General features: G+C 44.4%; 1 protein-coding gene across 1 annotated transcript in view; it reads left to right on the forward strand.

Moving 5' to 3' along the window:
- The window catches only part of LOC139272512 (prostaglandin reductase-3-like), a 61,289-nt gene extending 42,197 nt beyond the window's left edge, over positions 1 to 19,092 (forward strand). Inside the window, exon 2 of the mRNA XM_070888601.1 lies at positions 15,384 to 19,092. Coding sequence (XP_070744702.1) covers positions 15,384 to 16,308 — 925 coding nt within the window. The 3' untranslated portion in view covers positions 16,309 to 19,092. The remainder of the gene's footprint in view (positions 1 to 15,383) is intronic.
- Positions 19,093 to 20,724: the final 1,632 nt, after the last annotated feature.

The following is a 20,724-nucleotide window of genomic DNA, read 5'->3' on the forward strand; positions in this document are numbered from 1 at the left end:
GGGAGAGTGACTGGATGCATCACATCAGAACTGTATATTGATGTTAATGTTTCTGGGTATTATTGGATTCATGCCTAATTTTGGGATTCAACTTTCAGGAGATAATTATCTCCTTTCATTGAGTCAATCGCAACATAACACATACCTTGACAGTGACACAGATTTTAGAGACTCATAGAATCACACAGCACACAAGGAGGCCATTTGGCCCTTCGTGCCTGTGTCGGCTCTTTGAAAGAGCTATCCAGTTAGTCCCACATCCTTGCTTTTTCCCATAGCCCTGCACATTTTTCCTTTTCAAATATATATATCCAATTCCCTTCTGAAAGTTACTGTTGAATCTGCTTTACCACTCTTTTCAGGCAGAGCATTCCAGATCATAACAACTCGCTGTGTAAAAAAAAAAATTCTCCTCATCTCCCCTCTTTTTTTTGCCAATTACCTTAAATCTGTGTCCTCTGGTTACCGATCCTCCTGCCAGTGCAAACAGTTACTCCTTATTTACTCTATCAAAACTACTTCAGAGCATAAAATAATAAAATTTTACAGACATTCATGATGTTTCCCAAACATTACAGAGGCCGATTTTCACATAGCATTCATTTGGGCAGGAAGGGGAGTAGGGGCATATATTCTCCCTGTCTAAAGGAGACAACCTTGTGCCCTGCACTGTGTTTGTGAGTGGTGCCCGGCCTCGTTTAAACAAACACGGCGGTGAGCTGCCAATGTGAAATGCACACCTAAGAGGCAGCTCGCCGCTCTAGGTGGCAGGAAATCTAGCTGGGCGTACCATTTTGATGGGCCTACTGCGGCACTTTAGAGGATGCAAGTGTCATGAATGAGAAGGAAGCAGTTGGCTTATCACGGTAGGATAAACATTCCGTAGCATTCCTACAGTAGCAAGGGGATTGAATACTGGAAGCTTTTAAGGCTCAAACTCCGTAAGCGACTGCCAATAAAAGATAAGCATGACTCCTGCTTCCAGCCGTCCCTGCAGCTGAGGAGCCCTTTAAAGAATGCTCCGAAAGGCTGCCTTCCAGGTTCTACCACCCGTGGTTTGTGGGCGAGACCAAGAACTGGGGGTAGCAAGGAAGGCAGGGTGGAAATAGTATCATAGATCGTAAGTTTGTCATCTAGGGTTGCCAACCCTCCAGGGTTGTCCTGGAGTCTCCAGGAATTAAAGATTTATCTCCAGGACATTGCTATGAGCAAAAACCCGGAGAGCAATCATAGGGATAGTAAAGAAAATTGAGTGATTTTTTTTTTTCATTTTATTTGAACGTTTTAATTTATTAGTTATAAAAATGTTGGAGAGAGGATAAAAGGCTGTTTGGATGATGTCTAAACATCAATCAATCGGACAATTAAGAGCCTGTGCTCTTTCCGATTGGCTGTGGGAAGGTGGGGCACCGCGAAGATGATGTGTGGGAGTGGAGCAGATGGAGATAGCAGGTCATGTGATGAAATCTCCAAGAATTTGTCCAACCAGAGTTGGCAACCCTAATGTCATCTGACCCGGGCCTAAAAGGATTAAATGATGAGGACAGGTTGCATTGACTAGGCTTTGTATTCCCTCGAGTACAGAAGATTAAGGGGTGATCTGATTGAGGTGTTTAAGATGATTAAAGGATTTGATGGGGTAGATAGAGAGAAACTATTTCCTTGGTGGAGGGAGTCCAGGACAAAGGGGGCATAACCTTAAAATTAGAGCTGGGCCGTTCACGGGTAATGTCAGGAAGCACTTTTCCACACACAGGGTCGTGAAATTTGGACTTGTCTCTCCCAAAAAGCTGTTGAGGCTGGGGCTCAATTGAAAATTTCAAAACTGAGATTGATAGATTTTTATTAGGCGAAGGTATTAAGAGTTATGGAACTAAGGTGGGCAGATGGAGCTGACAGATCAGCCATGATCTAATTGAATGACGGAACAGGCTCGAAAGGCTGAAGGGCCTACTCCTGTTCCCGTGTATTCATGTGGCTCCCTCCGGTTACCAGAGCGCACATCTAGCTACCTAGATTGAGATCCGCCCAAAAATTGGTAATGGCAGACAACAAATGATCAGTAGCTCGATAAGTACATGAGGGAGAAAGGAATAGAAGGATATGCTGATAGGGTGAGATGAAAAGGGGTGGGAGGAAACTGGTGTAGACTATAAACACTGGCAGTTGGGTTTAATTCCACCTCACACTGCCATGGACATGCACTCCGATCTCACACTGTTACAGATGCACACAGTGGCATAGCCACTGACAGACTGACATCACACAGTACTTGATAGATACTCTAAAATCATAGTGCCATTTTGACATTCAAAACATTACATTTACATTTACATTAACACAGACATTCCAACATCACACTTCCATTGACAGATATTTGACCAAAGCTTAAATCTTTCTTTAAAAAAAAACTTTCTGTTAAGCTGCCTTTAAGATGATATCACGTTGCATGTCTGTGGATTATGTTTGTGACTGCATTGAGCATTGTACCCACTCGGATTCCAGTTTTGGAGATTCCAGCAATCCCAGAAGCCCAGTTAGTATATCCTGGAGACAGGCCATAGTATTCTGCCCGCTCTGGCATGCCTATTAAAAGGAAATCGCTCCTGCCAGAATAATTCTCCAAATCATCTATTTTGTTATCAAACCACTGCTGCCTTTTCTTTTTTTCAGCGCATCAATTTCCCTTCAAGGCAGGTAATCAGTTTTCCATGCCAGACAGCCACTCCTCCAAATCTGCAATCCTGTTTCTGTTTTCTGTCAGTTTCTGTCGAAACAAGGCCATATGCCTCATCTGCTTTTTGATTTATGCAGCTTTCTGATAGTCTGATACTCCCTCCGGATCACAACACATTCTAGAGGAGAGGCAGAGTCCACCGAGCTGCCGTCGCAGGTGACAAGGGTTTCAGAGGCTGGTCAGGACATGATTTCTCCCCCCCCACCACCTCCGATATGTTTCCCCATTTTGTTTCTTGACTTTCAGAAGATGTAGGAGGTTTTAGCAAGGAATATTTCTGTTGGACAAGACCTGAAATTTAATGTGTGTAGGTTTGCATGGATGAAGTGCAAAGATAAACCAACAGGAGCCTCATTAATTTTACCAGTCCATCAGGTAATTTGTTTTGTAGAACTTCCTGTTTATTTTCTCTTGGTTCTTTGCCTTCCTCGGAGTCTATTGTTCGCCTTACTTCTGTCCTCCCTTCCTGTCTTAAAAAAATCTCCTCATATTCTGCCTCCTTGGGTGTCTCTTGCCTCATATTTTTGGTTTGTGCAACCCCTATATTCTTTGCTTTTCCACTCCCAATGCAGATGATACAGACTGGGTGCGACAACTGGACATAATTATGCAAGTGTGTGGAACAATGGCAGATGAAGTTTAATACAGACAAGTGCAAAGTATTTCACATAAAAAGAAAAATAGACAGCGTACATATAGGCTATGAATTGTACTGAAATAGCTAAGGATTCAATACACCAAGGAAACTTAAACCTTAATATGTCCAATCATTGCAAAACAGCAATCGATGAAGCAAATAGAATGCTGAACTGTATATTTGAAAGTGCAAGGCAGAGGAAGTCATGCTCACGCTGTGGGGTGCTCTTGTCAGGGTATCCCTCGAGTACTCTATTCTGTTTTGATCACCAAGGTGTAATGAGAGATATGCATGTGCTGGAGGCAGTTGAGAGAAGAGTCTTGAGGCCTAAGATAGGAGAAAGGACTGGAGAAACTTAAGGCTTTTTATTCTTGAACGGCAGCAGGTGAGGAGGTTTGTAAGACGGCAAGCAGAATGAAAAAGGAAAATCCTGGAAATTACTCCAAACTAAATTATGCAAACACAACAACAACTTGCATTTATATAGTGCCTTGAACGTAGTAAAACGTCCACAGGAACGTTATCAGAGAAAGTTTGGTACTGAATCACAACAGGAGATATTAGGACAGGTGACCAAATGCTTGGTCAACGAGATAGGATGAGGGAACATAAGTTCAAAGTTGCAGAAGGCAAATATTATCAGGAAGTCCTTCTTCATATAATGAGTAATTAACACATGGAATGGACTACTAGATAGAGTAGTGGAGACGAATAACCCGGAATTATTTCAGAAACAATTGGATAGCACACTGCAGGGGGGCGGGGGGATGGGAGGGCGTTGTATATTTCGCAATGGGGGAACCAAATGGGCCAAATGGCCACCTTCATCTTGTATGATCTCGCTTTCTTAAACGTCGCAGCCCAATGTAGGGAGAGAAAGAGGCTGATCCCTCAAAGTCCCGAGATTTGAGTCATTGAACTGCATTGTGAATGCTTTTTTTTAAATGGGGTATATGCTTAAGATTGTGGGGCAGGTTAGGAACAATGCCAAGAACTTGCTTGGACGCCACTTGATGGTTGCTGATTTTAATAGACTTTGGGAATGTGGCAAGAAATCTGCCAAGAAGGCTGTTGATTTAATCGGAAACTACATTCAGTGAACCTTTAATAACCAGCTCTTTTGTTTGTGATTCAAAGTTACATAATGATATCAGCTGCTTTTGTTGATTCAACCTGGATGATTCTTGTAAATCAGTCTATTTGTTTAATAATTTGATAACCAAATTAAGCATGTAAAAACTGCAACGGCATAGTCGGAAGAGATTAAGAATGGTGTTACAACCTTTTCCTAACTGACCTGGTGTAACTGTATACAGTATGAGAAAACATAATTTACAACTGATGCTTTGGACTATGTCCACTTCTTCTTCTGTTTTATTGTTGATATCTCGATAGTAATAACTCTGCATATACTCTGCTTAACAAAACATACTACAAAGAATTTTTGAATTACATTAATATGAGAACATTGTTTTTCAATAAAATTAATATTGAAGTGAGGCAAGCAAGTGCAGTCTGCCTTTATGCTATTAATTCAATTATGCTATTAATTTGAAAATGTTTGTATCTGTTTTGGGATAAGGATTTAAAAGTATAAATTCACAACTTCGTTTTTTGGCAATGTATAACAACAACAACTTGATATGGTGACTTTAATGTAGACATCTGAAGGTATTTGAGAGAGGACAAACTTATGTTGAACAGCAGCAGTAGTATAGAATCTTGCCACACAATAAATGGTAGGATATTGAGAAGTGTAGAGGAACAAAGGGACCTTGGAGTGCAGGTGAGGTCCACAGATCCTTGAAGGTAGCAGGACAGGTAGATAAGGTGGTTAAGAAGGCATACGGGATACTAGCCTTTATTAGCCGAGGCATAGAATACAAGAGCAGGGAGGTTATGCTTGAACTGTATAAAACACTAGTTAGGCCACAGCTAGAGTACTGCGTGCAGTTCTGGTCACCACATTACAGAACGATGTGATTGCATTAGAGAGGGTACAGAGGAGATTTACGAGGATGTTGCCTGGACTGGAGAATTTTAGCTATGAGGAAATATTGGTTAAGCTGAGTTTGTTTTTTTTGAAACAGAGGAGGCTGAGGGGAGACCTAGGGAGGGAGTGGAGAGAAGGAGTGAGGTATGGAGGGAGTGGAGAGGGGGAGTGAGTGGAGTAAGGTAGGGAGGGAAGGAGTGGAGAGAGGAAGTGGAGAGATGGAGGGAGGGAAGTGGAGTAGAGGGAGGGATGGAGGGAGGGATTGAGTGGGTGGAGGGAATGGAGTGAGGGAGGGAGGGAATGGAGTGGAGTGGAGTGAGGGAGGGAGTGGAGGGAGGGATGGAGAGGGGGATTGGGAGGAAGGACAGCGGAGCGAGGGGAGAATGAGTGCAAAGGGGACCAGAATCAGATTCACGGACTGACTTGTAGGGCTGGAAGAGATTGCAGAGGTAGAATACTGCAAGGCCATGAAGGGATTTATAAATGACAACAACAATAATCTATTATCAAACCCAAGAAACCACATAAATATTGCTCAATAAAAGAATAATTTATATAGTGTAATCTGTACCCTAACATGTACCATAATACTTGACAAAAGCAAAATATCTGTACTGCGGATGCTGGAATTTGGAATAAAAACAGAAAATGCTGGAAATCTCAGCAGGTCAGGCAGCATCGATGGAGAGAGAAACAGAGTTAACATGTGAAAGCTTGTCTGGCTGTTGTGGGAGGCACGACGGAGATTCACCAGTAGCAAAAAGCCTACGAAGCACCAAGAACATAGTTGGCACCGAGTTTTTGTCCAACAAATAAGATATAACATGGAAGGGATGGAGGAGGCCCTGAAGCTGGTAGCCAGGAACAGTGGTGGCAGAGGGCTCCCAGTGGTCCCGGAGCACGGCACTCCACCCCTAGGTTCCGCATCACCACTGCGAATGACAAATGAGAGAAAGGACCTAGATCCTGCTTCTGCATCAGAGAATGTTGCCCCCTCGGCAACCCCCCGCTCCCGTACCTGTGCACCCACCACATCTGCCTTCATCCCCCCAATGAGGCACCGCCTGAGGAGCTCCTCGGCCAGGCGCTGTGGAGCGAGAAGGGGAAGGGATAGAGGTGGGGAGAAGAAAGAGAGTGGGGGAAGGAAAATGAGGTACATGTCCGCAGGTGATGGCTGTGTTATATCTCCATCTGGCTGTATGCAGTTTGTTGCAATGTATGGGGGCTGGGGACCATGCTCCTGCTTTGCCTTTGTATTCTGTGTTGCTGGACATGTTGAACATGTGATTTATGTCAATGGTGGAAAAAGTGGGATGTGGGCGGGGGTTGGGTGTTATTGGCTGTGTCATTTATGATTTCAGACCAATGTTAGTATTAAACTTTTGTTATTGAACATAACCTTGTGCATTGTCTCAGATAGCTGGACCGTTACACACTGGTGATTCCTTATCGTGAAAGGGTTAAATACAACTTATCAATCAACGTAAATTTTAACTGGCACCAAGGTGATGGGCACCATTGATGTCTGAGCTGCACACACACAGTAGTGTGTCAGCGTAGTCACTCACATCAGTGCTCTTTCAGGTAAATCTTTCCGATATCAGCTCCTCACGTAAGAGTGGGATTTAACAAATGCCAGCCACACCGCTGCCGTCCATCCCGGTTAGTTCCACTTTTTGTGGGCGATTTTTTGAGCGGGCGATATTCTGGGCGATATGTGTGAGAGGTGGTGAAATTGACGGTGGGCGATCTCCATGGCTGCTAGTTTGGGTAAATATGCTCTTTATGACAAAAAACAGTCGGCGGGCGTTATTATTGAATCTCAGCGTTATGTCCGTGAGGAAAGTAACGCTGGCCGATAATACAGGTGTTGAAATCGCCTATTCTGCTGATTCCAACCAAAAAAAGTGGGCAGGCGGTAATATTTTTTCTCAGCGTTAAGCACATGGGGAAAATAACGCTCAGCCAAAATGGGTGAGATATGAGCGTTATATGTAATTTCAGCGGTAAAATGGGCGTTAAGCAGGCAAAAAAAGTGGAGTTTCTAGCCCTTGGTGTCCTTGTTTCTCTCGATTATCTCAGCTCTCATAGCTTAGATCATTCTCATGGTGAGTTGCAAATCCTTGTACTCTTGAGAGTGTCTATCCTTGCCTTGAGATCTCGGTAAGTATTTAGTAATGTGCCCAGGAAATGAACAGCAAGCCCTGTCTGGTAATTATTATTTTTGACCCAATGAAATGTAAAAGCTCTCACTCCACTCTTCAAGAGCAGTAGAGTTTCACATCAGTCCTCATTTTAAATGTTAAATATTAAACAAATTCACTAAACAATGAACAAGACAAATAATCTAACAGTGATACAATTCAATTTTGCATTTGCAGTAGAAAGTAATATCTAGATAAAGATTTTTTTTTCCAAAACCACATACACTCTAACAAGATAATCTATATCATAATTTGCATTTAAATAGTGACTTTAATGTAAATAAATGTCCCAAGGTGCTTCACAGACGTGTGCTCGCTGACCTACATTGTCTCCCAGTCTGTTAATGCCTCGATTTTAAAATTCTCATCCTTGTTTTCAATTTCCTCCATGGCCTCACCCCCTCCCTATCTTTGTAACCGCCTACAGCATTAATAACCTTCCGATATCTCTGCGCTCCTCCAATCCTGGTCTCTTGCGCTTTCCTGATTTTCATCGCTCCACCATTGGTCGCCGTGCCTACAGTTGCCTGCACCCAAGCTCTGGAATTCCCTGCCTAAACCCCTCCACCTCTCTATCTTTCTTTAAGATGTTCCTTAAAAGCTCTTTTACCAAGCTTTTGGTCACCTGTCCTAATATCTCCTTATGTGGCTCGGTGTCAAGTTTTGTTTGTTAACACTCCAGTGAAGGGCCTTAGGACATTTTACTACAATAAAGGCACTCTATAAATGCAAGTTGTTGGTGTTGTGTAATGAAATAAACACTGAGCCAGAAAGGGCAAAATAAGGTGTAAGTTTAATCAAAGGGATTTTTGTGAGAAGGTTTTTAAAGGTGGAAGCAAAGGCGAAGAGGCTTTAAATGGAAAGTTCCAGAGGAGGGGCGAGGCAGCTAAAGGCTTGCCACTGGTGGTGGGCAAAGGGGGATGGGAGGGATGCACAGAAGATCAAAGTCACAGGAGCAGAGTGTTCAAGAGGGATACAGACTTGGAGGTGATTGTAGAGGTACAGTGAGCCTATGGAGGGATTTAAGGACACTGAGCAAGGATTTTAAATTTCACATATTTTGGGATGGGCAGCCAATGTATGTCAACAAGGATGAGAGTGATTGGTGAGCAGGACTTATTGTAGGATAGGATAGAGTTTTGGAGTTCGGGAGGTTAGCAACGAAAACATTGGAGGAGTCAAGTCTGGGGTTGTGAACGAATGTATAAGGGTTTCAGCAGTCGATGGGCTGAGGTGATGGGATGGAGGCGGGCAATGATGTGGAGAGGAAAGTAAGTGGGCTTGGTGGGGAAATGTGGGGTCTATAGCTCAGCCCAGGGTTAAACCAGGCAGCAATGTTGTGAATAACCTGGTTCAGCCTGAGATAGTGACCAGGAGGGATAGAGTTGGCATTTGTGATGGGGGCTGAAAACGATGACTGATGTTGAGCTGCAGAAAGTTTTGACTCATCGAAGCCTTGATGTTGGATAGGCAGTCTGACAGCTCAGAGGCAGTCGAGACTTTGAGAGAGATTGTGGAGAGGTAGAGTTGATGTCAACAGTACACATGTAAAGCTGACTCCATGCCTACAGTAAGGGGTAGAATTCAGATAAGGAAAAAGAGGAGGCCAAGGATAGATCCTTGGGAAACTCGAGAGGTGATGGGTGAAAGGTAGGGAAGAGACACTATTAATGGAGATGCACTGACTATTGTTGGATGGGTGGGAATGAAACCATGCATGGGAACTTCTATGGAGCAGGAGGACGGAGGAATGTTGGACGAGGATTGCTTGGTCAACTGCTGTGAAAAGTTACAGGAGGGCAAAAGGGGATGATGCATAATGGTGACAGTCACAGAGGATGTCATTTATGACTTTGGCTAGGATATTTAAGTGATATGAGAAGGGTAGAAACCAGATTCGCAGAATTCAAGCAAAGAATTAGGGTGAGATGGACTCAAAGCAAGGTGGTAACAATCATGGGCGCAAAATTGCCCCACGCCCTGATTGGACTTTTATTGCCCGGCCCGGAAGTCCAATCCCCAACGCGGAATTGGGCTTATCTCCGGTGCTCCGCTTCCTTGGAGGAGCGTTCCCGGGGTGGCAGTCCGGCGTTGAGTCCAGCGCCGCGGTGAGGAGACCAGCACTATACAGAGCATCCGCATAGCACAGCGCGCTACAATGCCTCTCCCATTCAATTGAAGGGGAGGGCCATTGCGCATTCTTCAGGGCCTTCGGTGGCCAGCCACTGGGCCACCAGGAACACGATCGGCCAGGCCAGCAGCCCAACACCCAAAACGGGGCCTTTAAGGGGCGCCCCAGCTCGCTAAGCGGGTTTTGATATCCTCCCTCACCAGCCTCGCGGCCCACGGAACGACTTCCCCCACAGGCACTATTGGGGCTATAAAAAGGGACAGTTTCTGCCACATATGTTCACCTTAGAGAGGAAAGGTAGGTTGGATATATGACAGTAATTGGAGAGGATGACTAGATCATTGGTTGATTTCTTGAGGAGTTGGGTGATGTTGGCAGTTTTGAAGAGAAGAGGGATAGTGCTTGAGGAAAGGGAATCTCATTGGTGAAGTCAGAAATGTGTGAGTTGAGAGGTCAGGAGTAGAGTGGGAAGTGGATTGAGGGAGTAGAAGGTGAGATGAGATGACACTGGGGAGAGCGGGGAGAATAGAAGAGAAACTGCAATAAATGCTGGCCTTGCCAGCGACGCCCACATCCCAGGGATGAATAAAATAAAAGGTGAGGTTCAGGATAGAAGACTGGAAGGAGGTTGGGAACGAGAGAAAGAGAGGAAACAGACGAGACTGTCTCAATCTTGGAAGCAAAAAAATCCATGTGCTTTTCTCACAGTGTTTGAGGTGAAGGAAGAGGGAGCAGTGGAGAAGAGTTTAAGGAGGTCATGCAAAAATGATTTTCCTTATCCTTCAAGGTGATCCTAGATGACAGTTTTAACTAAGAAGAGTGAAGCACAGTAATTCTTGACAAGGTTGAGCAAGATCTGGTGTTTGGTAGCCCAGCCAACATCCAAGATGGCGCCCCTCAGGAAAGGTCATGGGTTGCACCGGAGCACAGGGCTGGGAGACAGTGATTGATTAGCTACGAACAAGGACACCAACAGGAGAGGCAAGGGAGAAGTCAAGTAAGTTGACAGTGACTGAGGCGTCTTGATAACGTGAGGGAGCTGAGAATTTAAGAGTGAAGTTGTAAAGGAGTTGGGTAGGTTCAACTTCCATGGGCAGGTGTTGTGAATAGTGGGATCAGAGGAGGGTAGAGGGATGTGAGTTGTAAGGGAGAGGAAGAACTGGTCTGAGATTGCTTCATTGGAGAACAATACTTCAGATGCAGAGAGGCCACATGAGCTGGCAAGAGTGGGGGAATTTATGTGAAGGATGAGTTGAGAAAGGACAGAAGGGCAACGAAGGAATATAGGGAGTTAAGGTGTAGATTGAAATCTCCGAGAATGAAGAGTTGCAAGGTGCAATGTCTTAAGGGGTGGGAAGAGAAGGGAGAACATCTTGGAAAGGAAGTTGGTACGTGAGTTGGTGAATAGTAAATGACAAGGATATTAAAAGATGTGTGAGAGATGAAAGAGGGTGATGTGCTCAACTTAGGAGAGAAAGTTTAGGAGTGACTGGTCAATGAGGGCCACACTCTTACCACTAAGAGAGGAGGAATATACATAGATGACCTGGAAGAGGGGACAGAGTGTAGTGTAACAAAATTTGCAGATGACACAAAGATTAGTGGGAAAGCGGGTTGTGTAGAGGACAGAGAGATTTAGATAGGTTAAGCAAATGGGCTAAGGTTTGGCAGATGAATACAATGTCGGAAAGTGTGAGGTCATCCACCTTGGGAAAAAAAAACAGTAAAAGGAAATATTATTTGAATGGGGAGAAATTACAACATGCTGCGGTGCAGAGGGACCTGGGGGTCCTTGTGCATGAAACTCTTTTTGGGAGTAAACAAAAAACATTAAACCATGCCACCCCCCGATCTGGAATCCCAAAAAGTTAGTTTGCAGGTGCAGCAGGTAATCAGGAAGGCGAAAGGAATGTTGGCCTTCGTTGCGAGAGGGATGGAGTACAAAAGCAGGGAGTTCCTGCTGCAACTGTACAGGGTATTGGTGAGGCCGCACCTGGAGTACTGCGTGCAGTTTTGGTCACCTTACTTAAGGAAGGATATACTGGCTTTGGAGGGGGTACAGAGACGATTCACTAGGCTGATTCCGGAGATGAGGGGGTTACCTTATGATGATAGATTGAGTAGACTGGGTCTTTACTCGTTGGAGTTCAGAAGGATGAGGGGTGATCTTAAAGAAACATTTAAAATAATGAAAGGGATAGACAAGATAGAGGCAGAGAGGTTGTTTCCACTGGTCGGGGAGACTAGAACTAGGGGGCACAGCCTCAAAATACGGGGGAGCCAATTTAAAACCGAGTTGAAAAGGAATTTCTTCTCCCAGAGGGTTGTGAATCTGTGGAATTCTCTGCCCAAGGAAGCAGTTGAGGCTAGCTCATTGAATGTATTCAAATCACAGATAGATAGATTTTTAACCAATAAGGAAATTAAGGGTTACGAGGAGCGGGCGGGTAAGTGGAGCTGAGTCCACGGCCAGATCAGCCATGATCTTTTTGAATGGCGGAGCAGGCTCGAGGGGCTAGATGGCCTACTCCTGTTCCTAATTCTTATGTTCTTATGTTCTTATGGTGGAAAGTGTAGCTAAGCGGGTAGGCTTCTGTTAATGTGTAGGCCTTGCTGGCTATAAGCCATGATTCTCTCAGTGTCAAATTGTCAAGTGAAAATAAGGTTGCAAATGGATAGCATAAATATCATACAGCCCATAATATACAACATAGCCTAGTGTAACACAATATGCACTGCCGCACTGCATGGTATAGCACTTAATCTATTGTAACATAACACATGACACTGCATAATATATTCATGTAGCCAATAGTTTATATATATATATATATATATACACCTTAATACATACCTCATACCTTTATCTCATATTTACCACATTTTAATTAGAAATATAAAAGTGAAACTAATAGGATAAAGCATGTAATAAAAGACAATATAATAGACAATGGCCGAAAAATTGGGCCATTTACCACTATGAATTACTGCCACGATCCGGGTAAAAAAATGGCGGCCCCCACTCAAGCGCCTTTCTCCGTTGCAGGACTTGGCAGCAACCATTTTGATGAGGGCCTTAGCATTGCCGATAGCAGCACTGGCCCTGGAAATGTAAATTAAGAGAGGGTGACATCTTAATTTCACCCTACTTAATGTCACCTCGGCGAACTTGGACCTTAGCGCTGAGTCCTAAGCTCGCCATGAAAACCTAGCATTCAGCAGCCTGACAGTCAGCACCTCTTAAAGGGACACATACATCTTTCAGGTAACTTTGCATTTAAGCTTCTGGACTGGATTTTTTAAATTTTACTGAAGTAGTGGCGTGGTGCAATACATGTTATAAGTTTTTTGAGTGCACAGGGGGTGCTGCTGGACACTTGTAAGGCTTTGGATGGTAAAGGAAGATCTCTGAGAAGACAGAACATGCTGGAAATACTCAGCAGGTCAGGCAGCATCCATGAAGAGAGAAATAGAGTTCATGTCTCAGGTCGAGATGCTGCCTGACCTGCTGAGTATTTCTAGCACGTTATGCTTTAATTTCAGATTTAGAGCATCCACTCGCAGAAAGAAGAGGAAGGTGCAGGAGGAGGAAGCAGAAGAAATTATGCAACACAGACAGCCCCCTTCTAGCCAGGATATCTGGGATGGAATCATCCGCCTGCGGTACCAGTGACCACAACCCTAATTCCCCTTTCAACATTAGTCCCACACCTTACCTTCCTTCTGTTACTGACCATCACAGCATCCTCTTGGCCACAATGCTGAAATCAAGGCCACCACAAAGCAAACTTTCCAATCCAACTTTATACATCAATCCATCCAATATAACATCAATAAATCAACATCATCCTTATGCCATTCCCTTAGCAACTGTCCTGAGTGTGACTTTACCTATCCTACTGATGTCACGCAGTGCTACCCCAGTGGCTGCAGCATGGCTGGTGGAAGGCTGCTGACTTTCAGTAGGGGACACTGCAAATGGCCTCGCTGGTCGACCTTGAGAAGCTGGTGGCTGGGAGTGTCAAATCAAGTGACAGCGTTTCTTCTTCACTCTCCTCTCCCTCTTCTTGGTCAACCACTGGCTGGGCAGGCTGCATTTTTTGGGTGTGTGAAATAAGGAAGGCACAAAGGTGGAGCTGTGCTGAGGGGAAGGCGGGAAAGCAAGAGGTGCTTGCGAGAATGAAGATAACGTATGTGGATGCCAACATCTTGTATCCTTTCAGCCCCGCATCCTGTATCTATGCCCCTGCCAAGAATGGCCAGCACCGTCTCATCCAAGGGGATGAGGTGAAGCTAGGAATGGGAGGTGTGCCTCATGTTTGGTACAGATTGTTGGTAGGTGATTGATTTGGAGAGGGGGAGGGAGTTGTGCATTGAGAAATGTGATAGTCTAGTGATGCAATTGATAGGAGTCAGCTTTTGAAGATGCATTCACTAATCTTGACCACTGGTCTAAGGTCATGAAACTTCTTTGGGCACTGGAGCCAGGAGATGGGGGCGACAGCCTCGGTGATGTGGTCCCACATCATTCTTTCTGGAGGGCCTCCTGGCCCCTGTGAGTAGAGGACCTCTCTTGCAGTGTTGACCCCCTGCACAAAGCTGGAGTGCTGTATGCGAGACCCTGAGAGCTCCTTCCCAGGCTTGTTGAGCCATTTGTTTTAGTGCTGAGGCAATTTCTCATTTTTTTTAGGTGCGGATGGGAATTCGGTGCTAAGACCTGAAGACTCCCATTTGAGAATTCTTTTTAGTGTTCATTGTTTTTCAGAAGGCAGTTGAGCTGTAAAAGCTAAAAACAGCATATTCTTACATCATTTTAAATGTTTTCATTTCAGAAAGCATTGCTCCTTTAAGAATCCCACAATGCTTTCTGAAATCACAGCCTCGCTTTCAGAGAGATTGTTCTGGCAGTAATGAGGCTTGGGCCACGCCACATTGGGATCTCCTGCCGGGACCAATGGCAACAGGACGGCATTCCACGGTGAGTTAAGCGCTGGGCTAATGATAATTAGTCCCCAGCGCCAATTTTTTGGTCTTGCCAGCACCACCATTTCTGGCATTCGTTAACTCCCAGTGGCACCAGCAGCTTTTGTGCTGGCCACTAATTTCTAGGCCACTGTAACATAATATAAAAATATATGCATATAATAAAATGGAACATTACACCCCAATATTCCATTTTACCTTGTGTAACAATGTAGCATAATGTGTACTATTACTACAACAACAACCTGCGCATTTGACATAATAAATGTCCCAAGGCGCTTCATTGGAGCGTAATCAGGCAAAATTTGACACCGAGCCACATAAAAAGATAGTAGGTCAGGTGACCAAAAGCTTGGTCAAAGAGGTAGAATTTTAAGGAGCAACTTAGGGGAGGTAGAGAGGAGAGGTTTAGGGAGGGAATTCCAGAGCTTAGGGCCTCGGCAGCTGAAGGCACAGCTGCCAATGGTGGAGTGATGAAAAATACGGGATACTCAGGTGGCCAGAATTGGAAAAGAGCATAACATGTAACATGATAAGTTGTCACTCAAACCATAGCACAGTACAACAGAAATGCATGTATATAACCATTATTCAAAGTGTAATTGTAATTACCCCAATTTGAATATGCACTTAGAGAATTTATGGTATTCATTGAAAATCTTAAATAACTAATAGTTTTATCTTTCTGTTTGTTCTAGATTTGTTGGCATCAATGCATCAGACATCAACTACAGTGCCGGCCGATACAATGCTTCCCTTCAACCTCCGTTTGACATTGGCTTTGAAGGGATCGGGGAAGTGGTAGCCCTGGGTTCAAGCGCCAGTGCCAATTATTGTGTGGGCCAACCTGTGGTCTACATGAAAGAAGGCGCTTTTGCTGAATACGTGATTGTGCCGACCAAGACAGCAATCCCGGTGCCATCCATCAAGCCCCAGTTTCTGACACTGCTCCTCAGTGGTACAACAGCTTGCATTAGCCTCCAGGAGCTTGGGGAACTCACCGAGGGCCAGAAGGTTTTGGTGACGGCAGCTGCCGGCGGCACTGGCCAGTTTGCTGTCCAACTGGCCAGGGCAGCTGGTTGCCACGTGATTGGCACCTGCTCTTCAGAGGAGAAGATTCGCTTCCTGAAATCAATAGGCTGCGACCGCCCCATTAACTACAAATCCGAGGACACCGCTGCTGTTCTTCGAAAGGAGTACCCAGAAGGGATGGATGTGGTTTACGAATCGGTGGGAGGGGACATGTTCAAACTGGCCGTCAACCACCTGGCTGTCAAGGGACGCCTTCTTGTCATTGGCTCAGTCTCGTCCTATCAAAGCTCCCTTGAAGTGAGGGACCTGAGTATGGGCAACCTGCCATTAAAGTTACTCATGAAGTCCGCCAGTGTCCGTGGGTTCTTCCTGCCCCATTACAACGCGCACTACCAAGCCAGTGTGAGGCACTTGCTCGACATGTACGAGAAAGGTGGACTGGTATGCGAGATCGATCAGGGAGACCAGACTTCCGAGGGCAGATTTTTAGGGTTGGAGTCTATTTACCGAGCTGTTGATTACCTTTACTTAGGAAAGAATATTGGAAAGATTGTGGCTGAGTTACCTCAGCCGGTGAGTGCGAAGCTGTAATGAAATGTTAATATATGAGTAGTCCATTCCAAAAATAGGGGCAGAGGCTTAATTAGCATAAAGGACCTTTCATAGTTCGGGAAGGATGCACTGCAGGGCCAGGGTTCTATCCAGCAAATGGTAAATGTTTAAACATCTGTCTCTTCACAAATTATAAACTCTTTGCTCATAACACTTTCAAGGATTCTTGAAACACATTCATCTGTTATTCATTCAGTATTTCAATCATGTCTGCATGTACAAAAAAAAATGAAAAGCAACAATTAATGAAACCTCCTGCAAAAAGTACAACAGAGGGCCTTTTCTGAGATTTGATAATGCACAGCAATAGCTCAATTTGAACCTCAGTTCTGCTGATAGAGTGGGAAGATAAATCAGTCGCGTTATTGCATTGAAAGTGTTCATAAATCCACTTTACCAAAACTGCATGATGGTATAATGTGAATAAAAGAGTGAAGTACATCAAAGTGAAATTTGACAAAAAGGGAAAGCTGTGTGTATGTGAATCTCTTGTGCTTCTAAATTAGCTCCATTTTTACTCAGTTCATGCACACTTAAAATATCCATCCATGCAGTGCATCTGGGCCGTATCTTCACATGTACATAAATGTATTGTGCGTGCATGTGCAATGCAAGTTACCAGGAACATTTTAATTCAGATTTTTTATTTGTAAAGCACAGTCTATGCAATGCTGCATTATTTGGACAGAAATCTATTAAGATGGTGGCTGAAATATCAAATAATTAAATGATAAACTAGCAACATTATTAATGATCAATGAATTCCTATTGGGCCACTCCACTTAAGAGTCCGCCTACCAAAGAGAGGCTAACTAAAATTGGTAGACGTATTTCTCTCATTGAGCTGGCTAGTGTAGCTAGCTGCTAACTTTGATGCGCGACAAAGCAATTTATATGGTAAATTGTACCAAATAATGGTTCTAGTGAGTGTTATGGCTGCACTGAAAGGAAATGTCACGGTAAATAGCTGCCAAATTATGGACTGTGCTGTAGTGTCACCACTGCGCTGGAGACAAATAGCACAACAGGCTACTGCCAGCACCCAGCATGACACCAATGAGTTATAGAGAAGAGGAGCAGCGTGATGTGCTGCTCTTTGTACTCTTATTATAAAGGAGGGTTACTGTTTGGGCCTGATATACAAAGTAGATATGTGCGACATAGAAGCTGGAGTCATTTCGATGTTATGCTGTGTGGAGTCTGAAGTGACATAGCTACTAAATAGTCCATCATGGGGTTTCAGCAGGCAGAATACATTTGTTGAATAAACTATATGTCTCTGGGTTAGCTACAGTTTTACATCTTTATCTTTTTTTAAAAAATATATAAAAAGGCACTCGAGTTTACTTAAAGGGGCACTGCCTCTATGCCTGGAGAGGGAGAACAGCCACACATAGTATTCATTGCGATCACGTAATTTGAAATGATGCAACAAAATGTTTGTGATACGACGACATATTTTAATGTGATTTACATCCTTGCACGGCAATATTTTTTAAACGCGAATAGCCTAGCCAAACCTAAAAACAAATGGGGCTGAACATTCGCATCCTTCGAGGGCATTTCCCCTTCAGCGCGAGAGTGCTGGAAAGGCTTGTAAATTAGGCTGGATCCCATAGGTAGGTTGTCAGCCCTCCCCGATTGGCCAGGATCTCCAGGAATTGAAGACTAATCTCCAGGACATTGCCGGGAGAGTCAAGAATCTGTTTCCCAATTGGTGGTGGGAAGGCGGGGCCCCGCGAGGATGGACATGTCGGGTGACCAATTGCGGCAGCGTGAGGGGGCAGGGCAGTTGGAGGCAGGAGGTCATGCGATGAAACATCCAGAAAACATCCAACCAGAGTTGGCAACATGACCCGGGTAACAGCCTTATGTCAGCATTCCACAGGGTCTTGTAAGGGATGGAGCCTCCACACTTCCCAAAGAATGTCAGTGGCGTAGGAGGGGACTGAGGACTGCCCACACCAGAGCCTCCTGCATCCCCTGGTGTCTCAGGAACTGGGCACAACATTGACGGCCGGCACATTGAGTAAAATTGGCAGGGTTGTAGGGCCCAACTGGGGGGTGGGGAGGTCCAACTCAGGATCATGGCTCGGACCTGCAAAACCTCAGTTTCTTTTTTTTTTTAAAAACAACAACAGCTTACATTTATATAGTGTCTTCAAAATAATAAAACGTCCCCTGGCGCAGAAAGCTCCTTTACTTGTCTGGTTTGTGGAAAAGTGGATAGCACTCTCCCCTCTGAGTCAGAAGGTTGTGGGTACAAGCCCCACTCCAGAGACTTGAGCACAACATCTAAGCCGACACTCCCAGTGCAGTGCTGAGGGAGTGCTGCATTGTTGGAGATGCCATTGTTAAGTTAAGAAGTTAAACTGAGGCCCTGTTTGCCCTTTCAGGTGGATCTAAAGGATCCCATGACACTATTTTGAAGAAGAGGCAGGGTGTCCTGGGTGATAGTTATCTCTCAACCAACATCACTAAAAACAGATGATCTGGTCATTATCTCATTGCTGTTTGTGGGATCTTGCTGTTTTCAAATTGGCTGCCTGTTTCCTATGTTGCAACAGTGACTACACTTCAAAAGTACTTAATTGGCTGTAAAGCACTTCCTGAAGTCATGAAAGATTACGACAGAAATGCAAGTTCTTTCTTTCCTTGTATGGTTTATGGTACAGCACCTGGTTTGAAATGTTGCAATTTTATTTTGGTTCATCTTTAACTGTTAGTTTAAAAACATAAAAATTAATAAAACATCTTTATTGATCTTAAGAGTGTTATGTTTGCTTTCTGCTTGATTTGCGAGGTGGAAGCTCGACCCATGACCTCCCCCAGGCGGCCGAGCCGATACCACCCATTTTGCGCCATGTCCCGAGAGGAATTTCCAGGCCGTGGACTGTACAGCCAATCGATGGACAGGTTATGTGCTTCAGACTGTTCATCATGTTCAAAATTAAATATTCAAAAACAAATGGACAGAAACATTAAGGAGCTTTAGGGTTCCTTACTTTAAATTTTTCACAAATGAAAAATCATTTTGGCAGTTATCAAATGTGCACATTCCAAAAGACATGCAGTACTCAAAAGGGCCAATCTGCGCCGTTTCATTTCAGTGATGTGAAAGGACGCTGCCCCAAATGTCTTTGTCAAGTAAAAACCTGAAAACAAATTGTGTGATCGAAATAATTTTGTTTAACATAGAGGAATGAAAGATTAATAGCTCAGAGATAAAACCTGCTTTGGGTAATTGCCCTGATCAGTTTTTAAATGCCCTGACTGACAGTAAAAAAGACAACTTTGTGGGGGTGGGTGGGGGAGGAGGGGGGAGTGTATTATTTTGATTTTGAACTTGGGAACTTTTTACAACTGCCCATGCCAGTGAGAGTGAGAAAACACAGTGGGAACAAAAGCATTTTTAGTGTTAACTTAAGGCTAACGCTGGTGTTCTCTAACAAATATAATTTGTACCTGTGAAAACCACAAATGCATCGAGAGGTCAGATCTTCACTTGCAATATGGATGTCACATGTTGGCAATGGCTAAGACAAAGGGCTTGATTTTGCAGGGGTTAGTGGGCATGATCAGTGGCGGGTTGGGTGGGAAAGTGTTTTATTCCCAGCAGGTCGGGACTATGAACCCACCGCCATGCGCCTTTCCCCGATGTCGGATCTGTCAGTGCTGAGCAGACCTGACAGGCAGCGGCAAGGGATCCAATTCAGGTTATTAGTGGCTTGTTTAAAGTCATTTAGGAATGAATTTCAGCTCACCTTCTGCATTTGACAGCTCGCCCACAGGGTCCACGCTGGTCGTGGACCATGTCTGTCATGTTGAGGCGGGAGTGGGAGTTCAGTGGCCATTGAATAAGCTGTTGAGTTGAGCTTATAATGTACTGCAACAGCTCCCACCTTTCAGAGATATCTTCCTTCATTCACAAGCTCTTCCTCACTACATTTCCACATCAGATTCACCATGCTGCAAGTTTTTATACGTCTCCGTCCAGTCTGACCTCATTACCTCTCTCATCATTGACAGATCGCTTCTGTCCTCTCTACTTCACCTTCCATCTATTCCATCAGCATGGGTGCCCTTTATACTCTCACCTTGGTCTTCAGAATCCCAACACCAGCAGCACCAACAACAATGTCATCAACCTGATGCTGCACAGGACAGAGGACATCAGCACCCAACCACATTGTTGCCCGGAACGCCAGAGATGGCCTCACCATGGCCAGATTTACTTCAGTTGGCACTGTAAACCCTGGCTGCATCATGATGTGCCAGGCTAGCACCACCCATCACCAACACCATAAAGCATCTCTACATTGCCCAAGCCATTCCTTTCATACTCATCATTGCGTGGGGTACCATTATGTCTCACCATTCACTACAACTCACTAA

Source organism: Pristiophorus japonicus, chromosome 1 (genome assembly GCF_044704955.1).
Source record: "Pristiophorus japonicus isolate sPriJap1 chromosome 1, sPriJap1.hap1, whole genome shotgun sequence".
In the NCBI taxonomy this organism is placed as follows: Eukaryota; Metazoa; Chordata; class Chondrichthyes; family Pristiophoridae; genus Pristiophorus; species Pristiophorus japonicus.